The following is a 24,154-nucleotide window of genomic DNA, read 5'->3' on the forward strand; positions in this document are numbered from 1 at the left end:
GCATACCATTAAAAGTGTAAATTAACTTTGGCATGAGGCAACCACAAGCATCAAATGCTCCTGAAGCGCTTTCACATGTTTCTTCTGTCTTTAAGGAGCACTTTGTATTTGATTCTACACAAATCTTCTGTGTCCACTGGTAGGTCAATCAAGCCCCTGATACTTTGAAATAATATGGAGGGGGATTTCTCTCATACTGCCTCTTGGATTTTTAATTATTATACAGAAATGCTGCTGACTCTTGAGGGTTTTTGTTATAGCCCGAAATTTTGCCGAGACCATTAACTGTCCATTAGTAACTACATGGATTCTCTGTAATTTTCCAAGTTTATCATCATATATTGACCAACAGGAATGCTTTTATATCTTCTTTACATATCTTTGCATCTCTAATTTCTTATTGCTGTTGCCAGCATCTCCAGAACTATGTCTAATAACAGTGGGGAGAATGAGCACCCTTGCTTTACTCCCTTAATTTACAAGAAAAGGTAGCTAGGCAGTGCCATAGAGTGCACGGAGCCTGGAACTAGGAAGACTTGAATTCAAATCTTACCTCAGATTTACTGTGTGACCTTGGGCAAGTCACTTAACCCTTGTCAGTCTCAATTTCTTCACTGCAAAATGGAGGTAATAGGATCTACCTCTCAGGATGGTTGTGAGATCAAAATGAGAACATTTGTAAAACAGTTAGCACAGTGCCTGGAACATAGTAGGCACTCAATAAATGTTCCCTTCCTTCTCAGTGTATCTCCATTGCACATGATGCTTGTTTTTTATTTTAGATTTTATATTATGTTGTTGTGATATATTATATGATAAATTATGATATTAAAAAAGAACCCTCTTTGTAGGAATTTTTGCATAAATGAGTGTTGTACTTTGTCAAAGCCTTTTTTCTTCATCTATTGAGATGATCGTATGGTTTTAGATGTTTTTGTTTTTAATATCATGTTAGTTATTTTCCTAATGTTATACCATCCTCACACTGCTGATATAAATCTGGCTTGGTCATAATAAATGACTTCTTGGATAAATTGCTGTAGTCTGTTTGACAGAATTTTATTTAAAATATTTGAACTTATATTCATTAATGATATTGATCTACAGTCCTCCTGTGTTTTATGCTTCCCTAATTAAGGTATCGGGACTATATCTGTCTCATAAAAAAAAAAATTCTGGTAAGGTACGAATAATTTCTGTAGGATGGGCCCTACTTGTTTTTTAAAAGTTTGATAAAACTCTCCAGTGAATCCATCAGGACCTGGAGTTTTTTTCCTTTGGCAGTTCCTTTATGACTAGTTCTATTTTCTTTTTTGATATTAGGTGATTTTAAGGTCTCTAACTGGCTTTTAGTTTGGGTGTTTAACATTTTTAACAGTATTTATTTCATTTGTGTTCTCAGTTTTGTTAGCATATAACTGTGCATAATAGGTTCTGGTTACGCTTTTTTGTTTCTTCTGGTTTTGTTTTGATTTCACCTTGCTCATTTGCTATTTGTTGAACTCGTTTTCTGCCTTTTTAATCAGATTTGCTAAAGGTTTGTCAATTTTTTTTGTTTCCAGTTATTCATTTCTCCTCTAATTTTTTTAATATCTCCTCTTCTGTTTTTATTTTAGATTTGCTTATTTGTTGGTTTTCTCATTTTTTAAAATGCACATTCAGTTCATTTTTGTTAATGTATGTTTATAGGGATATTTGCTTTAGCTGCGTCCCAGAAATTTTGATGTGTTGTTCCATTATTATCATTTTTTTCTCATAATTTTTTCATGATTTGTTCTCTGAGCAACTCATTATTTAGGTTTTCATTGTTAAAGTCTCCATTTGGGTCTCTGTTTTTTGTTTGTGATCCCTGAAATGATTACTATTTTTATTGCATCATGGTTCAAAAAGATGCATTTACTATTTCTGTCTTTTCACATATTTACAGGAATATCTCTGTGCTAGCTTAATACATGGCCAATGTTTATTCAAGTTCCAAGTGATTCTGGGAAATACATATATTCTTTAGCGGTTCCATTTAGGAGATGCCATAAATCTTTTAGCTCTAATTTCTACAGCAATTCTATGATTCTGTTCAGTTTTATCTTTTCCCTTTTATCTGTCTATTAGACTTATTCAAAACTGAAAGAAGGGCATTAAAATCTGTCACTATTGTGTTACTCTCTATTATCTTCTTATAACTTGGTTAATGCTTCCTTTATTAATTAAGACGCTAAGGCATTTGGAGCATATAAGTTTAACATTGACAATGGTTTGTGGTCTATAGTTATTTTCAGCATAATGTAGTTTCCTTGTTTATCCCTTTTAGGTTTCAAATGTTTGTTTTTGCTTTGTCTGTCAGTATGATTTCAACTCCCGCTTCTTCGGATTCACTTGATACATGGAAAATTTTTTCTAATCCCTCATTTTTACTCTGTAAAAATTTTACTCTTTACTCTTTGATTTTTAATGTCTATTTTATTTTATTTTTAATGTGTTTCTTGCAAGCAACAGATTGTAGGTGTTGTTTTCTTATTCAATCCATTATTCTTTTTCGTTTTATTGAACTGTTTAATCCATTCACATTTATAGTTATTAAATTTAGATTTTTATTTTCCTCCATTTGTCTCTAATACTTCCCCCCCAAAAAATTAGGGTCCCCCTCCCCTTCTCTGTAAATGTGGCACTATGTTTTCAGCTATTTTAGCTTAATCTAGTCTAAGGCAACTATATTCATACCAGCTCTATGCCCCTTACTCTTATGGTCCTTACCCAATCTTTAACCTCTTTCCTAGTTTGGGAGTTTTGCTTATTAGTTTGGTTTTTTTTTTTTAATTTCTTGTTTTTTTCTAGTTATTTAATTTTTCTCTTTTTTCCATTCTCAGTTAAGTATCAAGTAGAATTCCCCTTCATCTCTTCCCCCTTCAACTTGTTTTGTTCATTTTTTTAAAAAAACTTAATTTTCCATGCCTTTTTCTAAAAAGGACTTTTCCCCTTCATTCTCTTGATTTTTCTTCCCCATCTCTTGTGTACCGCTATTCTTTGATTCACAGACCTTTTACTTATTTAGGACTTCTTTATCCTCTGTATTCTTCATGGAATTAGGCCTTCAAGGTACCTATTTAAGGTTCCCTTTTCTAAAGAGTTTGTTATTGCTCTGTAGGTCTTATCCCCAGCTCCCTTTTTTCTTCCTGCCTCATCTCAGAAATATCAATTCCCATAGGAAACCCTTCCCTCCCCACCAAATTTGCCTCTAACTCTCTTTCTGGACCCACGTCCTCCACTCTTTTGGAGGTCAGCTGCCCCCGGGGACTCCCCTCCTCCTAAGGCAGGATGAGTGGTTTCTCTAAGCACCAAATTCCTCCAAGTCCCTACCTCCCTTTACAGAGTATCTCTATTCTTCTGTAAGTGTATTCATCAGGGGTACTCCCTCCCACCACTGAAACAAGCTCTTTCCTCATTCTTTTCTCCTTTTTCAATCCCTTCCTTTACTCCTTGATCTTTTCCTGTATAGTTTCTTCTTCCCGAGAGACCCAGGAGTTACTTCCCCTTCATTCTTAGCCTTGGACTTGATTGGGACACATCACATATTCCCCTCTAACTTTTTCATCCCCTATCCCCTTCTTTACACCCTTCCATTTTGTAAATTTCCATTTTATAATTTAGTCCTACCAAAAAAAAAAAGGACTCACTTGTGGGCTGGGTGTTTTGAGGTTTAGCCCATGATGTTTCAGGCCTATTTCTTCACCATTGGTTCTATTTGATTTCTGCTTTCATCCTTCTTTACATTTAGAAAGAAATTTCTTAATGACTTAACAGTTGTTCTTTGGATGTTGTTGTTGCTGTCTTAGGTTGATTTCTTTACCCAACCTCTCTGTTGCCTGGTGTGTTTGAGAATAAATAGTTTCTTCAAGTCTGGCTTTATTTCTGGGAATGTTCTGAACATCTCTTTTTAATGAACACCTATCTTTTTTTCATTTATGAGCAGGCTCATGTATGTCACCTGGGTTTCATCCTGAGCTCCTTTGGTCTTTGGAACACATTTTCACCATCCCATCCTTTAGTTTCTGGTGGGTACAGAACAGGCTAATGTAGTCCACACTTCATTTCCTTTATATTTGAAGGTCTTTCTCCTGGTTCCTTGGAAAGCCTGTTGTTCCAATGGAATCATTAAATTTAATCCCTATGGGTCTTGAAGTTTGCAGTACAGGGTTTGCTTTTTTTCCCCTTTTCTTTCTAGAAACAACCTATGGATTCTTTTGATTGGATCTCAAACCATCTCAGCCTCCTCCTGTGACTGGCAACTCCTGATTCACTAGCCTTGGTTTTGCCATAAGTGACTTCGGGGGTGGGGGAGGAGACAGAACTAGTCCAACTGAATGCAGTTACACACATGCCTCATCCCCATCTGCCCGGTTCTCTGACTGATCTTGTGGTGGCACAGATGCTGCCCCACTGCTATCACAGACTGAGTATATTGGAGGGCGAGGGAGCGGGGAATAAGGGTATAGATTTAAGTTTTGTTCCAAGTGCGTAACAGGACAGCTTACACAACATTGCTGGGAGTGTGGTGGGTGGTGGTGAAGCAGGGGGTGAGTAACCACCTTAGCGATTAGGGATTATAAGTGTTTATCTTTCAGGGTTCTTTGTGTCCTTGATCATGGAGACAGCTGACATTGCTTTATCTCTGGAATGTAATTCCTGATTTGGAGACATTTGAGAGGACGTGGGGGTTGGAGAAACTTCTAGTTCTCCATCGTTGGTCACGTGACCAGGAAGTCCCTCAACAATTCTTAAATCATCTCTCCTTGATCTGTGTTCCAGGTCAGTTGTTTTTGATGGGATATTTTCTTCTATTTTCCTCAATCTTTTATTTCCTGTTGTCTTACGGAATCAATGACTTCTGCTTGGAATGTTCAACTTTTCAGGGAATCTGTTACTTAAAAAAGCTTTTGTACCTGTTATGCTAAGCTATTAATTCCCCCCCAATCTCTCCTCCATAACTTTCATTTCTTTTCCAATTCTTTCCCCTATCATGTATTTCATTTATAATCTCATTTTAATCTCATGTTCCAAACTGATATAATTTCCTCTAGGAATTCTAATTGATCTTGTAGGCAAGCTGTGCCTTTTATTGGAGTTGGGGGGTTAGGAGGGAGAAGGCTTTGCTTGTACATGTTTGGAGTTATTCTCCTCTTCTGAGCTGGTTTGTCTTGAGCATTCCTGGCATCGTAACAGTTCATTTTTGTTCACTTATTTAAGGCAGATAGGGACTCCACAATGCATACAGCACTGGGTCTGGAGTCAGGAAGACCTGAGTTCAAATCCAGACACAGACACTTACAAGCCGTGTCACTTAATTTCTGTTTGCCTCAGTTTCCTCAACTGTAAAAGTAGGGATAACAATAGCACCTACCTCAAAGGGTTGTTGTGAGGATCACAGGAGATAACTGTAAAGTGCATAGCATGGTGCCTGGCACACAGTAGGTAACATATATATCTATATATAGATATATATAGGTATAGATATAGATATATAGATATATTTATATGCTTATTTCCTTCCCCTTTCCTTCATTCTTGGGGAGCTAAGACTAAATATTCTGTAGCTCCATTCCTGGCCTGCAGGTTGAGTCTCAGATTATAGGAAGTGAGTGCAGAGTCTCAGATCCCCAATCTTGGGATCACAATCAAAACTGGCTGAGGCCGTGCTCCCCCGAAGGGGTTCAAATCTCAGACTTCCCTCCAAGGATATGACTGGACCAACAGGATTAAGGGCCCTTTCCATGTTCAGGGGGCTTGGTCCATGGTTCCCCCCTCCTCCAGAGATTGGGATCGGATCACCTCAATCACCTTTAATCTAGGCACCTATATTTCTTCTTTTTTAAAAATTAATTAATTTTCCCCAGTTACATGTAAAAACCATTTTTAACATTCATCTATAAAACTTTGAGTTTCAAATTCTCTCCCTTGCTCCCTCCATCCCCGCACTGAGAAGGCAAGCAGTTCAATATGCGTTATACGTGTATAGTCATGCAAAACATATCCGTAACAGTCATGTTGTGAAAGAAAACATTCTATGTTTCTTCTGAACCTTTTGAAATGTTTTCCCCAAATCTAGGATGCATGGCAGACTATGCCTGGATCTTTTTCTTATCAAATTCTAAAAGAAATGGATCACTTCCCCTGAGGGTTCCCAAAATTTCCACCCCTGCAAAATTGTGTTAGTGCAATTAGATACAGAATAAAATTTCCCCTGGTGGGAACCAGCACCTTTTGTAGAATGAATTTATAGCTAAGGTAACTCAAGAAGCAGAGAGTTCCAGAAGATGTCTAGTTAACTGAAGTCCCCCACCATTGTTATATCGTGCTTTTGGACTAAATTATCTCTAAGGTATGGTTCAGGTAAGCAATCCATTCCAACTCGTAACATTTTTAAAGGTAGAACTGTCACCCAGACCCCAGGAATTTGTACTGCTGATCTATGCTAACAGACACACGTAAAGCAACAAACCCCAATCTCTGATTAACAACTTTCTGATTATAAAAAATTTCACAGATCCCCTAAGAATACTCTTAGTATTCTTTGAGAAATGATATGACAAAAAGTTATTATGGATTCAGTAATACTTTTAAACGAACTTATATTTTATTAATCAAAACAGCACCTATTATTTCAAAAAACAGTAACCTGTATGAAATATTTATTCTGTCTACAGCAAGTGTTTGCTTACGGATTATATTTAAGTCACTTAATAAGCTGTATCCCTTGCAAATCACTTTATCAGGCTCACAGTTTAGGAACTACTACTTTAAATAAAAAATGAAGCAGGATGTAGGGGGCAGCCATAAGTAACTCAGCATCTCCTCATTACAATAAAACACCAACATGAGGGCACACGTGTCAAGAAAAGAAAAGAGAACATTTTTTCATAATCTCATGACTAACCTGGCAGCCACACAGCCAGTTTAAAGGCAACAATGAAGGGTTTCCTGTGTGGGGATAAGAAGCCTCAAGAATAATTGGCATAACTCAGGAAATGATTTTTAAATGACCTCTCTCTCAAAGGGCTTGTCAGTGTTAATTCTATTTAAACGTTTTTTACAATTTTAACATTCAGACCCAGAATTACCATCTGAGCAGAGCATGTAGCTGTTGACTGCGGCTGACTGTTGGCCGGGTGCTGTGTTAACTCGGCAGGACTGGAAAGCTGGGAGGTCACGGGCTGAGCATCACTCGTGGGGCTTTGAGGTGTGGGGGTCTTATCTGAGTCATTCAATCTGCTACTTCTCTCTATGGCAATTAGGTCACGGATTTTTTGAAGCTGCTTGACTGATGCTTTCTTGGGAAACACAAGATGTGTCTCTCCCTGAAATAGACAAAAATACAGAAATTCATCCTTTGATTGCTGCCTATTTGTTAGAAACCAAGATGGCAGAATGTGCTGCTATAATTCCACAAATATGTATAAAGTACCTACTATATAATAATGATTAACATTTATATAGCACTTAACTATGTGCCAGGCACTGTGCTAAATGCTTTACAATTATTACTGCATTTGATACAACAACCCTGGGAGGTAGGTGGCTATTATGATTCCCATTTTACAGTTGAGGAAACTGAGGCAGACAGAGGTGAAATGACTTGCCTAGAATTATACAGCTAGTAAATGTCCGGGGCAGGATTTGAACTCCTGTCTTCCTGACTCCAGGCCAGTGTTCTGTGTACTATGGCACCCCTGAACTGCTATGCGCTGCGATACCACTAACTAAGCATTAGCTCATAGGGACCAAGGTCTATTTTGTCCTAGACACATGCAACCAGAACCATGTAGAATGTTCTCAGTTTATCAGCACAAAACTTTTGGACTACCTTTTCCAGGCAAAGACTTTTTAAGTAAGATCTTTTCTTTCTTGAAACTTAATCCAAAAAAACTTTAGATAAGCTATGAAAACGTACATGTTCCCCTCTCCTTTGGGAAAAACAAAAAACAAAGCACCACGCCCTAGTGTTCCCCAAATAATACACGAGGGCATTGGGGGACACAGCAGACAGAACAGTGGCCTTTGAGTTCGACAGCCCTGAGTACAAATCCTCCCTCTGCCCCTTACTTCCTTTGTATTGACCTCTCTGCAGTCTGTGGTCCTTTCCTTCTTTAAATCTACGGTGATATGATCAAATTGAAACTAGTAACAGGAGATGGCAGGGCATCAGGGAGGGTCAGGGCACTGGTGCTCACACACATTTTCTAGATCATTCTCAAAGCCAAAAAAAATAGTTATCTACAGTACTTTATTTAACCTAAGAGATTCAGGCCAGTAAAATTAGAGCTGACATATACTGGGGTTTTTCTAAGTCTAAGAGCTAAAAGAATTAATTCACCATTTCATGAATGACTCCAGTGGGGAAGCACCCATCTCTACACGTCTGGCGAGGGTAAAACTGACAAGTTCCTGCAAAATACTTACTTCTTCAAAGCCCATTTCAAACAAGCATTCAACTGCTCCTCTGACAGGCAAGAGTCTAGTAGAAAAGGCTGCATTTCCAATCCGGATAGATCTGTATTTTTCATCATTAGGGTTTCTGATAAGAAATAAACAAAAAATTCACTTCTAACTACTCCCTTAATTTTAAACAGCACCACCTTATGCTTTCTGACATCTTTCATCTCCAAGATCTAAGTGTATTCCAGCACGAGCTAAGTAAGGCAAGTATTACCACCCAAGTCTACACTGCTCATTCCTAAAGATGAGCTATAACCTGAGATCCAGAAGGGTTATTACGGATTCTGTCAGTCACACGATGGGCTGGTAATGAAGTAAATGCTACCATCCAGATCAGAGAAAGGAACATGATGGACAAAATGTGTCAAAAAAGGGAACTCAGTATGACTGTCAGTGGACATAACTGTTACAATTATAAATCTTTAGCGAATGTTTAAGGAGCTAAAAAAAGAAAAAAAAAGACTTAACATGATAGTTTGCTGCATGAGAATGACAGATTCGGGTATCACGCCATACAATCGGTGGCTTATTTTTCTAAGTTCTGTTGATGATGTAATTTTTACCTTACAGTTATTTCAGGTGTCCCCCCCAATCCTTATAGCGAGCACTTCCTTGTAACCAAAAAAACCGGGGAAGCAAAACCAATAGAGAGTCACCATGTCTCTGGCAGTAAAATGTCCACAGCTACAAATGAATTCCGTATTGGAGGCAGTGTATTACAGGGGAAAAAGAGACCTGGATTGGAAGAGAGGCAAATTCCTTCTCACTGCCTCAGTTTTTTCATTTGTAAAGTTGGTGTTAATAACACTTGCATAGCCACCTCACAGTACCACATAAACGTGTTACAAGCTTCTTTAAAACACAATCAACTAACATTTTCATTTTTCTCTACAGTGTGTTGTTCCTTTTTCTTCAAATGTACTAGATAACCCATCTGACTAGCATTCCTGTTGTCCCAGAAATTGTGGTTTTTCCTTCTTTTCTCTACAAAGATCTGTAACCTCCCTTGGGGCTATCACCTACCTGCCCACCCCCTCTTCTCTACAACCTTTCGACATGGGGCCCAGAGTCTTTAGTAATTGCATCAAGATAATATCCCTCTTTTTGAATGCTTGCTCTGGGGTCAGAGAAAACTTGGGTTTGACAACATTTGACAGGAGAGCTTTACTTTGCCCTAATTCTATTCCCTACAAGCTCTTAAAAACATTTGTAGAGGGCTCTTCCTCTAATTCATCCATTTCTACTTAGCGCTTATTTTTATATAATAAAAAAAAAAAACCTGGCAGATGCTTCAGGGTTTGCAAAATTCTTCACACGCATTATCTCATGTAAGTCTTAGGATAACAGGTAACGTGCCGTTTTACAGACGAAGAAACTGAGGTTCAGCCATAAAGCAGCCTTTCAGTGCCAGAGGAAGGATAGAGACGCAAGGATTTCTGGCTCCAAGTCTGCCATTTTATCAAGCAGACCTCTGGTGTAACTTTCCCAGTATTTCCTTCTAGGTTCTCAGACTGCATCATCCATCATGCCATCCTCAATCCAAACAAACATTCACCTCCTGAGTGCAAGGAAGTACTTGAGGCAAAAAGATGAAAAAGGCCAGCCTTGTCCTCAGGGAGTTTACAGTTTACTGGGAGTGGGGGAGTGCGTGCAAAGGGAATGCCAGGTGTGCAAAGGGAATGCAAAGCAGAGAACGGCAAAGGCAAAGGAGACTGAAAGTTCACCTTCAGCTAGGCTTCCATGATGGCTTCTTGGAAGCACAGGGCTGGGCCTTTCACGTGAACCATTGGAAGAACAAGAAAGCTCTCTTTAACAGCAAAGATAAACGAGGAGTGTGTTCTGGGGCCTGAGCTACCCTCCTCAGGACTTTTCACCTCAGGCCTGCACTACTCTATCCCCCTCCTAATTGGCCTCCTTGTCCCTGGTTTCTCCCCCTCTCTAATCCATCATTCCTGACAAAATAATCTTCCTGATGCACAGGACTGACTAAGTCACTCCCACTCAGATGATGTTCATTTACTCCCTGTGGCCTTCGGGATAAAATATTAACCTCAGATTCCTATTAGAAGTTAAAAAACAGGTTATGCCTTAAGGAACATTCCTTGTGTTGGGGAGGGCAGTGAGGTCAGACCCCACTGGAGGAGGCTGGCTCCACAAAGGACCCAGAACCAGATGTGAATCTGAGCATGAAAACCTGTGGAAGGAAGCGCGCCTGTCCCATGAGTCTCTTTCAGTAGCGAGATGCACTGTGAAGTTTACCCCCAGCACCTTCTTTTCAACCACCGATGACCAAAAATATTAAGCTGTGAAACAACCCTGCGTTTCTCACGACCAGCTCCCTTTCTTCCAGCCACAAGACAATGAACCCTGTGGCCAAGATGACCAAACACACTGAGCTTTCCCACAGGCATCCAAACAGAAGTCATTATTCCTCCACCCCTACCCACAACTCCCTCTTCCTCCTGACTTTCCTGTTTGTGCTGAAGGCACTACCATCCTTACTTGATCTGCAGTCTCAGAGTCCTCCCCCTCCACTGATCCAATCAGTAATCAAGTCTCCTCAATGCTCCATCCCCCATCTCTCTCATCCATGGCCTTCCCTCTATCCCTCTACTTACACTGCCACTATCCTAGGTCAGGCCCTATCATCTGCATTACTGCAATAACCTCACTGGTCTCTATGCTGGAAGCCTCTCCTCACTCCAATCCATCCTGCACACAGTTGCCAAAATGGTGTTCCTAAAACAGAGACCAGGCCACATCACTCCTCAGCAAAGGAAATGCTTATTGCTTGCCAATGTCTCAAGGATCAAACATAAACAACTGTCTGACGTTCCAAGGCCTTCACAATCTAGCTCCCACCAACACTTCCAGGCTTATCACGCGTTACTCCCCTTAGCACACTTTATAGTCCAGTCAAACGGGCTTTCTTGGTCCTTGTCACACATAACTTTTCATCTCTCAGTGCCACACGTTTGCACAGGAGGCAGCCCTTCCTGGAATCCATTTCCTCATCACCTTCACCTTCTAAAAACCCCAGTTTCCTTCCAAGCCCAACTCAAGTTTAAAACCTCTTACAGGAGGTCTTTTCTGGCTTCACCAGAGCCCCTGAGTTACCTTTTAATCACTTTGAATATGGACATGCTGTCTCATCCAATGGAATGTAAGCTTCTTGAGGGTGTAGACATTCATCTTGTCTTTGGGTCCCCGGTGCCTACTACATTGAAGGTGTTTAATAAATGCTTATTGACTGATTGATCATGGTGCACATTGGACTAATTCCTCCTTTTCTTCTCTTTCTCTACCACAAACTGTAAGATGGAATAGTCACAAATATGTCACAAAAAAATGTTTGCTTCATTTCAACCTTGGTAACCAATTTCTCCCTTTTGGTTAGAATAAAGTAGAGTATCAGTTCCCCTCATTGCTTCTGAAGGATAAATGATCATCATCACTAGAAGAAACCACACATTTATTAGCTGTTCTGCCTTGGGCCCCGCCCCACACTTCAGGAAGTATAGAAGATTAAAATCTTCCATCACTACTATATCACACTTCTATTTCAGACCTGGGATGTTTCCTAAGCTCTTAATTAATTTCCTACTTTTGTCAAGGTAGTCTATAAAATACTCTGAACATAATCTTCATTTTTCCCCCTGCTGGTTTTTCATCCAAAGGCTTCCATGTCATGCCTCATTTCTCCAGTCACTCCTTATCATTCCTGGATTTCCTCAAGTAAATTTACCTTAAACAATGCTGGCCTGCTCTGCCTCTTGGGATCTATTCTGCTCCTATTAAAGTATACCTTCCCAGTGGCATGTTTCTGATATGAGCTCCATCCCAATCAAGTCTTAGATGAAACTTAGGTAAACTCTGTCTCTCTGAATTAGGATCTCTTGCACACCTGCTTGTTACACTTCACACACACTTGTGTGTAAATACCTGGGACCACAGGTTTTATTATTGGTCCTTTCTTGGATCCTACGTCCTTCGGTTTACTGGGCGTCTCTCCTGCCACTCTTCTTCCTATGCTGTAGCTACTCTCTCATCTAGCTCGGTGGTTCTGGGTAAGCAGCTTTCGACTTCCTTCTGTCTTTTCCTTTTGATCAGATTTGTAACACTGGAGACTAGACAAACATTTACGTCAGCACTCCTCTGTGGGTGTACTCTACCTCTGAGCCAAGGCCCATCATTCTCACTTTTTAAGCCCCAGTACAGAAACCCAAATCCTGTTCTCTGACACCACCTTCTTAACCAGCTGTTCACTTCCCAAATCTGAAGTTCTGGCCTACAATCAGCAGCAGGCAGGAAAATACAACCAGTACCCTAAAGTTTTCCATTTCTTGACCAGAATTTCATCCTCCCTTACAGCACTTTCTAGGTTCCTTCTGAAAGTATCATGGGTCTCTGACACAGATCACTAAAAGCAGGTAGCAGTCAACCATCTCTGGAGGCCCAAGGAGCTCACCTTCTACCTGGGGAGCACAGCAATACACAATTAAGTATAGGGGAGAAAAAAGAAGGAGCACCAACACGCAAAAGGAGCAGGGAAAATTTCCTGGAGGAGGTAGCACCTGGAGTTGAACCAATTCTTAAGGTATAGCTAGAGTAGATCCCTGGCTGTCCTCTGTACCAGCTATGACCTATGTCAGTCCCTGAAACAAAGGCACCTGGCAAATGATTTCTTCTTCACTTCCCACCTCTCAAGGTCTCTGGCAGTTAAACTCCTTACTCTGTAGCCCAGACTGGTCTTTTACTTTCCCCAGGATTGTGAACTAGCACTTTAACTGAGTCACCATATCTTTTGTTGTGGTAGTAGAAATATTACCAGCCTCCTCCCATGGGGGATGGGCTAGTTCTTTTTCTTAAAAGGCAATTAAACTGGCTTCAAGACTCAACGGAAGGGGCAGCAAGGTGGCGCAGTGGATAGAGCACTGGCCCTGAAGTCAGGAGGACCTGAGTTCAAATGCAGCCTTAGACCAAACACTTGACACTTACTAGCTGCGTGACCCTGGGCAAGTCACTTAAACCCAATTGCCTAAAAAAAAAAAAAAAGACTCATTTGAATGGATGAAAAAGTATTTACTGAGCACTTACTATGGGCCAGGAATTGTGCCAACCAACGGGGATACAAATACAACCAAGTTATGATGAAGCCTGTCCTCACGGAGCTTACATTCTAATGGGAAAGGTAACATATAAAGAGGAGATAGAAAGCTAGGAGAAAGGAGTGCACAAGTCAGCATGGTTTGGGAATGGCTGGGCCCCGGAGGGGTGGTTGGGCTCTAGCCAAGGTAAGGTTAAAGATCACCAATCACCAAGCCATGGGCCTGTTGACAGCTTCCAGATCACCCATGTACACAAAGCCACTGGACTGCAGGTGGGACTTGGGTCTTGGCTCGTAGACTTAAGCAATACAAAGGCAAAGAAGCCGAACTTAGCTCAATCAGTCCTGTATCCTTAGCTGAAACCCCATCCTCTGCTGTGGCTAAACAGAACTCCTTCTCCTGACTGTTAAGATGCTCCAGGGGTGTCTTATGTCTTTCCCACTTCTGACCAGAGGTACTAGCCCAACCTGGACCGTCCTCACATATTCCACCTATGCCCACAGTTTCATTCTGGAAAAAATAAATGGGATTTAAAAATGTGTAGTCTAGATATGTGTTATATATCTGTACCAACTTACTCCCTCAGTCTCTAACAATACAATTTTTATTCAGCATTCAACTGTACCTATCCTTTGATTATCATGACTTTCTTGAGCAAATTCAAAGCTTTTCCCGGTTCACAGAGGAACAAAGATTTAGCCAGTCATTTGATAAGCCCTTATTAGGTACTTACTACGTATAAGGCACTGTGTTGGGATACAAATACAAAGTGGGAAATCATTGAGAAGTGAAGGGTTCCAGGACAAGAGGAAGGGTTTCTGAAAGAAGCTAAGAAGACCTTTCTGCTCCAGGTTATCTAGTTCAGCTCCAAGGGGCAGCAGAGTGGGGAATGCAGGTGTCAAACACCGACAATGCTGCCTGAACCAGAGTCAAATGTAATTGAGAAATACTCAACAAAATAAATAAAAATACAATAGAACACAGACAATGTTAACAGGTGGTATTCTAAGCCACTTCAGCCCCTGTTTCTACTTGTGTTTGACACCATTAGTGTAGAGGACAGAAGAAAGGACTTGGAATTAGGAAGAACTAGGTTCCACGGGTACCTAATAGCTATGAAACTCTCTGGATAGGTCATTGGCCTTCAGTTTCCTCCTCTGTGAAATGAGGGGCTTCACCTTTAAGACCTCCAGAGTCCCCTCCAGGTCTAACTCTGCGATCCTATAAACTCATTTTACCAACGATGAAAAACAGAGGCCCAAAGACATTGTGATTTGTCCAATATCACACAAGTGCTAAGTCTAACACCTGAAAATTCAAACCCAATTTCTCTGATTCCAAATCTTGTGTTCTTTCTACTATCTTCCATCAGTACAGTAACAATGCCCCACATTATATATTTTGATCCCCACCTAACACTCTAACTCAATCACCTTTGAATTTGCCAGAACAAATCTCAGAATTAGACCTCAGAAACCACCATGGAACCCCAAACACCCCAGATCACCCAGCCTTTCCTTGAAGACATAGAGGGAGTTTGGAGAACTTCAGGACCTCCTGAGGTACCCCAATCCCCTCATGGCTAGCTCAAACTGTTTGCCACAACTGCCTATTTCTCTCTAGGGTTAAACAGGACAAACTCTAATTCCTCTTCCACATTTATATCAAAAATAGTTATCACGTTGTCACTAAATCTTCTCTTCCCAGGCTCAACACCCCTTTTTAACTCAGCTGATCCTCTGAGGCAAGATCTTGGTTTTCCAATCTTCACATTCTAGCGATCACCACCAGTGGCTCAACAATCATGTGTGTTAGTTCTTTCAGTACTTGAAAATGTTGTGAATCTCGGCCTGGTGACTTGAAATGGTCAAGGCCAGCTAGGTAATTTCTTACTGCTTCCATTACTATCTTGGATATTAACTTTTGTCCTATTCTTTCTGGCCCAAGTATCACCCCGCTTGGCAGAGAAAACAGGAACAGTAAGCCTTCTTTTGGTCAGTAGTTAACATGGTCCCATATCCAACTGGAGTAGGAGTTCTCCTATTCCTTCTGTGATCCTCTTCTTTAATAGGGACTTAAAAAACCCACCCTTCTGGTTGTCCGTGGTCTTCCTCACCACCTTCAATTTTGAGTCCTGAGCTTCAGCACCCCACTTCTCAGCCGAGATTCTGCCAGGCCTTTGTATTCATGCTTGGTCATACAGCCTGGCTTCCTTCTTCTCTACTGCCCTTCAAAAATGCCAGTTTTTCAGTAAGTTTCCCATGCAGAGAGCTTCCACTATTCTGCCTCACTGGAATTACTTCTGTTCTTGGAATTGCATTTTTAAGAGCTTCTCCTAAATAACTTCAGGTCATGGGATTCTACCTTTTTTCCGAACTCTTTGAAAGATGCTCCCAAAATGCAGGCTGCTGTCGAATGCTTCCTGGCTTTCCTCAAGTTCTCCATCTCAGCTTCTAAGATGCAGCAGTCGCTCCCTCCCAAGCAAGGTTCTCATCATTTGCACTCCAGCCCTCATTTTTTCTCTGGGTCCTATTCTCTAGCTGTTACTCCTCCTTTTTCTGGAATCTTGGCAGAAGAACACTGAAGAACAGGATCCGGGACACCAAAGATTGGCTGGGGAGGCGAGTAAGAAAACCCTGGCAAAGCGGCATCAACGCATCCATTCTCTTCAGGGAGAGCTCATTCATGTTCAGCCTCTGAAGAAAGTCAGACAAAGACAAAGGTCCCGTGCACATGAAATATTTACATGTTTATTAAATAGTAAATATTTATAGCATCAAAGAGGAAGAAAAATGGGTCCCTATCGACTGGGAAACGGCTTAACAAATTCTGGCGTCCTAATGGGATGAAATGCTGCTGCCCTACAGAAAATGATAAACGTAAAAAACACAAAGGAAGAGTTGCATACATTGATGAAAAACAGACAAGGCAGAACCAAGAAGTAACTTAGATGATGAATGTAATATTATAAAGGAAGACACCTGAAAGACTTCAAAATCGTGATCAATGCAGCGATCAAACCATTACTTTAAAGCAGTGTTGTCAGACTCAAATAGAAATGGATCTCTATGGCTGTACGTGGAAAACCCCACAGTTACATTACCCGTGTCTTACTGTTTTTATTCATTTTGTTAAACATTCTCAATTACATTTTAATTTGGTTCAGGCTGGGCAGAGAGTTTGACACCTCTGCTCAAAAGAAGTGACAGTGAAGAATGCCTCTCACTTGTTTGCAAAAGCCATGGATTAACCCTGGGGAGTGAGGCTCACATTATTAGACATGGATTAATATGACAATTTGTTTAAAGATTTTACTTTAGGGTTTTACTGGTGGGAGTCAAGCACTGGGGAGTGACAGCAATGTAAAAAAAAAAAAAGAATAAAACCCTTTTTAAAAAATGCATATTTAATCCATTTATCTTATTCTTTCTCCCTCCTTATTACTATCATCTGACCTGTAAGGGCCTAGATCCCAACTTTCTCAATGGTTTTAATGTCTGTCTCATGATCTTCTATTTACTTCCACCACACCTCCGTTCTTATAAATGTCAAGATGCAGGGAACAGCAGACAGTGTGACATAGAGGAGAATCAGAGACAGGCTTGGCTAGAATCCTGGCTTTGCCACTAACTTCCCATTGGACCTTAGACAAGATGCTTTTTTCTCTGGATTCCAGCTTCCTTATCTGTAGGATGAAGGGTTTGGACTAGAAGACCCCTAAGGCATCTGGCAACTCTTAATCTATGCTCCTATACTGACCACCATTCTAACCACACAATTCTTTAACTTATCAATAAATAACAAAAATAAACCTTATAAATAAATTTTATTTTTTATTGTGAATTTAATCACAATAAATTTAATAAAAATTTTAATCACAAATAATTTAATAAAGACAAACACTTCAGTATACAAAGAAGAAAGAGTCTTGTATAAGAAACAGTTTGTTACATATAATTTGTTTTTTCTAAGTATGTATATACTTCAGGGTAGTTAGGTAGTACAGTGGATAGAGAATGGGTCCTGGAGTCAGAAAGACTCAGCTTCCTGAGTTCAACTCTGGCCCCAGACACTTACAAACCGTGTGACCCTGGACAACCCTGTCTGCTTCAGTCTCCTCATCTACGAAATGAGCTGGAGAAGGAAATGGCAAACCACTCCAGTATTTCTGCCAAGAAAACCCCACATGGGGTCTCAGAGAGTCAGACAGGACTGAAAACAACTCAACAACAAACTGCATACACTTATTAAATGTAACAAGGTAGTTTTTTTTTTTATTTTTCACTTTCTTCTCTCATTTGTGTCTGAAAACCATGTTGCAGGTGGCTACACTTTACTGCCTTGAAATTCAGAAGCATTTCTAGAATCCCCTTGCACCATCCTCCGGCCCCTCAAGCTCCCAACGTAGGAGTCAGCCTCAACTCACTGGCAGTCCTCATATTCAGTCACTTACCAAGGCCTGTCGATTTTACCTTTGCAACATCTCTTGCATATGCCCCTTTCTCTCCTCTGATGCTGACACCTCAGGTCTGGATTATTACAATAGCCTGATGGTGGGTCTGCCTGCCTCAAGTCTCTGCCCACTCCAATTCATCTTCCATCCAACTGCCAAAGAGATCTTCCTAAAGAACAGATCCGACCATGGCATCGTCCCTTTCAAATTCCAATGTTTCCGTATCACCTTCGAGATCAAATATAAAACCCTCTCCTTGTCATTCAAAGCCCTTCACCACCTGACTCCTCTCTAGCCCGTCCAATCATTTGGCACCCTAGTCCACCCAACCTCCAACATCCTCTGTGATCCATTAAGCCTGCCCTTCTGGGGTTCCTCACACAGCACACTCCATCTCCTGACTGTGTATTTTTAGTGGCTCTTTCCCATGCCTGAAAATCTCTGCTTCCTGGCTTCCCTGGCTTTCTTCACGTCCCAGCTAAGATCCCATCTTCTACATGAAGCCTTTCCTGTTGCCTTCCAATTTATTCTTTATATATCTTGTTTGTACGTAGCTATTTTCATGTTGTCTCTTTTATTAAACTGTTGGCTCCTTGAGAGAAGAGACTGTTCCTTCCCTTTCTTTGCATCCCCAGCACTTAGCACAGTGCCTGGCCCTTAGCAGGCCCTTAATAAATGTTTACTGGCTAACAGTAACAAAACTCCTCTGTGTCTTTGTACTTTTTTTTTTTGCTTCTTGGATTTTAAAAGTGTTTTCCTAATGATTTTTTTTTGCACATCCTTCTCTACACACTAACCTACTTCTCCAATTCTCAAAATTTCTTAGCATTATCACCCTCTCTCTCCTCCTTCCATGTTGCTGGAGGGAAGAGATATCACTAGTCTTTGAAAAGGCTAATTCCTAGTCTACCTGAATCCTAGATCCTATCCTCTTCTACCTCCTCTAAGACCACGTTCCAGCAATCATCCTGCCCTTCTCACTATCTTCATTATCTTCCTCTCCATAACTCTTCCCATGGGTCTAAAAATGCTCAAATTTCAGCAATCCTTTTAAAACAAAAAAGGTTTCCTTGAATTCTAACCATCTCATCTCTTTTCTCCTCTGCTGCTAAACACCATGAAAAAATTATCTCAAACTAATTCCTCACCACCTTGCGGTATGTCTTCTACCCCCTCCCCTGAGAGCATTCGCTCCAAGGTTCTCTCTTAATCACCAAGGCCAATGGCCATTTTAATTTCCTGACCCTCCCTGGTTTCTCTGTAGCATCTGGCACATGGACTATCATCTCCTTCAAATATGCTATTCTGAAAATTATTTCCGACATACCACATCATTCTAGTTTTCCTTCTATCCCTTTTCACTGTTTCTCCTCTAGCTTCTTACCCTCTTCCCAACCTCTTAATGGATTGATGTTCTCTGGAGTTCTGAATTTGGCCTCCTTTTCTCTCTCAACTCTCTCCCTTGGCAATCTCATGTTAACCTAGATGATTCCCAGATCCAGAATTCCAGTCCTGCCCTCTTTTCTGAGCTCTAGGTGTGGTGCAATGGGAAAAACACAGGATTTTGAGTCAGAGGAGCTAGATTTGAATTGCGACTGCCATGTACTGTACGATCTTAGTAGGCAGGTCAGTTTCCTCACCTGAAGAGGGCGCTGGACAAGACAACAGCTCTTCTCTCCATCCTCCTGCTCTTAGTGACCGCATCATTCATTATCATCGCCAAGGAGAGGACTCAGATTTATGGTCTCTCCCCAGTGCTTGAGTCCCACACCATCAGCAGCCTTGAGGACATTTCAAACTGGCTGTACCTGAAACATCTCAAACTTAAAATGCCCAAAATGGAAATCTATTCCCCGCCCCCCAAAACTCAGCTCTTTTTCACACTTCCCTGTTTCTGTCAAAGGCACACTTATTGTTTTCATTTCCCAGGTTTGTCCCTTCTCTCCCTCACCATACACATACAATCAGTAGCCAAATCTTCACATTTCTCCCTCCATGCATCTCTCCCATCTCAGCTTCTCATCATCTCAGTTCTGGCTTTCAGCACATCTGGCCTAGACCATTGTGGTCATCTACTGCTGACTCCCCAGAGTCTCCTCCTCCTCCTCCAGTACATCCCCACCAACCCAGGTCCTACCTTGTCATTCCCCTACCCCATCAGATCCAGGAGGGCCCTACTGTCCCTAGATCAAAATAGAAAGTTCTCTGTTTAGCTTTTAAAGCCCTTCACTACCTGGTCCCAATAGATATTTCCAGCCTCACTATACATGACTCTCCTTCTATCCCTCTACAGTCCACCCAAACTGACTGCCTTTCCTCTTCACACACAATGCTCAATCTCTAGTCCCCCCTACCTGGAATGTGCACCCTTCTCTCCTCTGCCTTACCCATTCCCTCTCTTCCTTCACAATGAAGGAAGCACATGAAACCCTTCCTGATCCCCCTCACGCTAGTGAGCTCCCCAATTACTTGTATTTAATGACTTTAAATTGCTTGACTGAACTAAGATTCCTCCAAGACCAACATATATTCCTATTCAATTCAACAAGTACATGGTGGCTGGGTGCCAAGATGCTTTCAAGGAAGGACATAGCATGTATACAGATGATATAAGGTGATGTAGTGACTGGCGCAAAGAAATTCAGACAATGTGCTCTAAGGATATCTGAGAAGGTAGAAAACACTTTTAGGTGAGCAAGTCAGCAAAGGCCTCCCAGAGAACACGGCACCTTAGCTGAGTCTTCAAGACAGATGAAGATTCTGAACGGTGGGGTTGGAGAAAATTAGCACACAAAGTCAGTAACACCAAGAGCCTATCTTCAAAAGGTAAGTGCTTAAGGATATGTGTAATTTTCAAATAAGAACTGAAAATTCGAAGTAGTTACATGAAAACATTCTTGAAATCCCTAATAGGAAGAAAAACATACATTAAAACAGCCATGAGATTTTGCCTCACAGTGCAAAAATGACAAAAGATGGCAGCAATCAGTGCTGGAGGGCTTGGGTGAAGCCATACACACTTACGGACTACTGTTCAGGCTGTGAAGTGGTCTAGTCATTTTAAATATCACTTTGCAATTGTGAAAGAAAAAATGACTGAACTGTTCACACCCTTTGATTCACAGATGCCACTCCTAAGCACATATCTCAAGTAAGTCAAAGTCAGAAACAAAGGTCCAACAGATAGTAAAATTATTCACAGCAAATGCCTTCTGTGGTAGGAAATAATGGAAAAATAAAATGGAGGCCCACCAAATGATGAATGGCCAAAAACAAAAAACTATGGTAATATGAATGTCATAGAATATTACTGTGCAGCAATAGATGACAAAAGTTATTTAGAGAAAGATGGGGAGGTCCCTGTGAACAGATGCTGGGAGAAATAAGCAGAAGACAACAATATAAGCAAAACAACATCACACAAAGACAAAGCCAATTAACAAGCATGTATTAAACGCCATGTGTCAAGCTCTGTAGGAGGTGCTGGGGACATAAAGACAAGAAGGAAACCGTCCCTGGCTTCCCACTCTGTTGGGAAAAACATGTATGTGCCTGAGTAACTACCAATGACATATCAGGTAAACATGAAGTAATCTCAGGAGGGCACCAGTCAGGGCCTTGAGGGCACTACTGTTCTGGTAGCAGTAAGAAGGCTGGGGGGGGGGTGGTGAAAGAATCATTAGGAAGCACATGGCAGTGAGTGCCCTCACAAAGGCAGAGGTCGTGAATAGAATGGAGAAAGACGTTATCAAAAAAACTTGGCAACTAACGGGACGTGAGAAATAAGGGAGAGGGAAAGGTCAAAGTGCACACTGAGATTCTGAATCTGTGAAACTGGGGCCAGGGACACAAATACTAAAGTCAGAGGGAGGAACAGATTTAAGAAGTTAATAAGTTGAATTTGGGCCAAGCTGAGTTTTAAGTGTTGGTGGGACATCCAGGTAAAAAAGTTCTAGAGCCAAATGGAGATGTAGGTCTGGAGCTCAGACTCAGAAGGATCAGGACTGGAAACCCAGATAAACTGGAATCAGACTTTAAAGGGCCTTAAATGCTGGACTAAAGAATGCGTATGTTATAGTAGATGTAGTAGCAGGTCACTGGAAGTGCCTGGACGTGAAAAAAATATGATCAGAACTGTGCCTTAGTAAAATTATTTTAGTAGCTACACAGAGAATGAAGAAAGAGATTTGAAGTATGAAAATCAATTAGAAGGCTACTGTAATAGTCAAGTGATGATAAGGGCCTGAACTAAAGTAGTAGCATTGCGAATGGAGAGGAAAGGACAGATGGAAAGATGTATGAAGGAACATTTTATAGGACTAGGTCAACTGATCTGACTATCCAGGGCAGGGGTGGGAACATGCGGCCTCGAAACCACGAGTGGCCCTCTAGGTCCTCAAGTGCAGCCCTTTGACCGAACCCAAACTTCACAGAACAAATCCCCTTAATAAAAGGATTAATTCTGTAAAACTTGGACTCAGTCAAAAGGCTGAACCCAAGGACCTAGAAGGCCGCATGTGGCCTGGAAGCCACAGATTTCCCCACCCCCACCAGCCCAGACAGCTGGAGATCTGGGGATTGGGGAAAGTAAAAGGTCAAATATGAATCCAGGATTTTGAATCTTCATTAGTGGTGAATATTGGTGCCATTAATTGAAAGGTGAAAGTTTCAAGGTGGGTTGGATGGGAGAGGAGGGGGGAGTGAGAAGGGGAGGAAAAGAACATGTTGAGTTTAAGGTGGTGGCAGGCCATCCAGATAGATCTATACAACAGGCAGCTGGAGAAGTGGGAAGGGAGTTCAGCAGAGATTAGGGCTGGATATAGTATGACCTTGGATAAAAGTAAGTCACCATCTTTCTGGGCCTCATGAAATGAGGAGGTTTGACTAGTTTTGAGTCATTTGCTAATTCGATAAGAGTGACACCTGTACCTTTATCAATGACGTGGATAAGGAATAGAAGGCCTGCTTAACAAGTCTGCAGATGACACAAGGCTGGGAGGGAAAGCTAACAGAGTGGAAGAAAGAGTCAGAATCCAAAAGGATCTGGGGGGTGAACGGGGCTGCATGGTCAAGAAGAGTGAGTAGTCATGTAGCAAAAAGAAAGTAAATATAATCTCAGGATACACTGAGAGAGAAATGGTTTCCAGAAAGAGAGACAATAACCTCTCTGTGCTCTGTCCCGGTCAGACGTCATCTCTGTGAAGTTCTGGCACCATGATTCCAGGATACTGATGAGCTGGGGTATCTGGAGGAGGGCAGCTGGGGATGGCGAAGGGACCTGAGTCCACACCTCATACAGACTGGTTGAAGAAACTGGAGATTGCTGAGTTTGAAGAAAAGACGACTCGGAACATGACAGCTGCCTCCTAGTATCTGAGGGCTGTCACATGCAGGAGATACTAGACTTATTCTATCTGCTTCCAGAGGCAGCACCAGTGGAAACCATTTAGGCTCCTTCCTCACAATTACAGCTGGCCCAAAAGGCAACAGGCTGCCCTGGAACTTCTCCAGGCAGAGGCTACATTATAATGAGCATTCCTTTAGGTATGGGTTAGATGAGACAGCTTCTGTGGTCCCCTCCAAATCTCCAGTTCTACGATGTGATCTCGGTAGGGCCCTGGGAATCACCTGAGGTGATCAAGGAACCGTGAGAGCAGCTGAAACAGTTAGCTAACTAGCTAGAGTATGTATTACTATGTGCCAGGCAATGAACTAAGTGCTAGGATACGAGAAAAGCCTACCAGCTAAGTCGGTGTCCTCCAGAAACTTGCATTCTAATGGAGAGACACAACACATACATAAAGGGGTGCCAGATCACTAAGGGAGGGAATCAGTCTCAGGAAAGAGCCTTTGGGGACACTCAAGCTTAGGAGTGGGAGACGGAGAAGGCATAGCAAGATTGGCAGAAACATTTTCCTCCCTCAAAGGACATTAAGAAGGTCCATCTAGAGAACCAGCAGGAAAACCTGTCCTGTAAGCAAGGGAGGAGGGAGCATCCAGAGCATCAAAATCTGCATTAGATGAAGACTGAGAAAAGACACTGGATTAAGCAATTAAGAGATTAATGACCACCTTGGAGAAAATTGCCATCAAAGGTTGGTTGGTT

At 41.4% G+C, this 24,154-nt stretch overlaps 1 protein-coding gene across 5 annotated transcripts in view; it reads right to left on the reverse strand.

Moving 5' to 3' along the window:
- Positions 1 to 24,154, reverse strand: part of NGLY1 (N-glycanase 1) — a 55,830-nt gene that overhangs the window by 29,239 nt on the left and 2,437 nt on the right. For 2 of the 5 annotated variants that reach the window (XM_027872142.1, XM_027872146.1), the window contains exons 2-3: positions 8,452 to 8,566; positions 7,113 to 7,349 (exon numbers count right to left, since the gene is read on the reverse strand). In XM_027872142.1, the coding sequence (XP_027727943.1) occupies positions 7,113 to 7,349; positions 8,452 to 8,566 (352 nt within the window). Of the gene's footprint in view, positions 1 to 7,112; positions 7,350 to 8,451; positions 8,567 to 11,604; positions 11,686 to 19,688; positions 19,857 to 24,154 lie in introns of those variants that run through there. The other 3 variants (XM_027872143.1, XM_027872144.1, XM_027872145.1) reach the window with 3 other exon arrangements.

The sequence above is a fragment of the Vombatus ursinus genome, unplaced genomic scaffold (assembly GCF_900497805.2).
Source record: "Vombatus ursinus unplaced genomic scaffold, bare-nosed wombat genome assembly UNPS02014799.1, whole genome shotgun sequence".
NCBI classification, from domain to species: Eukaryota; Metazoa; Chordata; class Mammalia; order Diprotodontia; family Vombatidae; genus Vombatus; species Vombatus ursinus.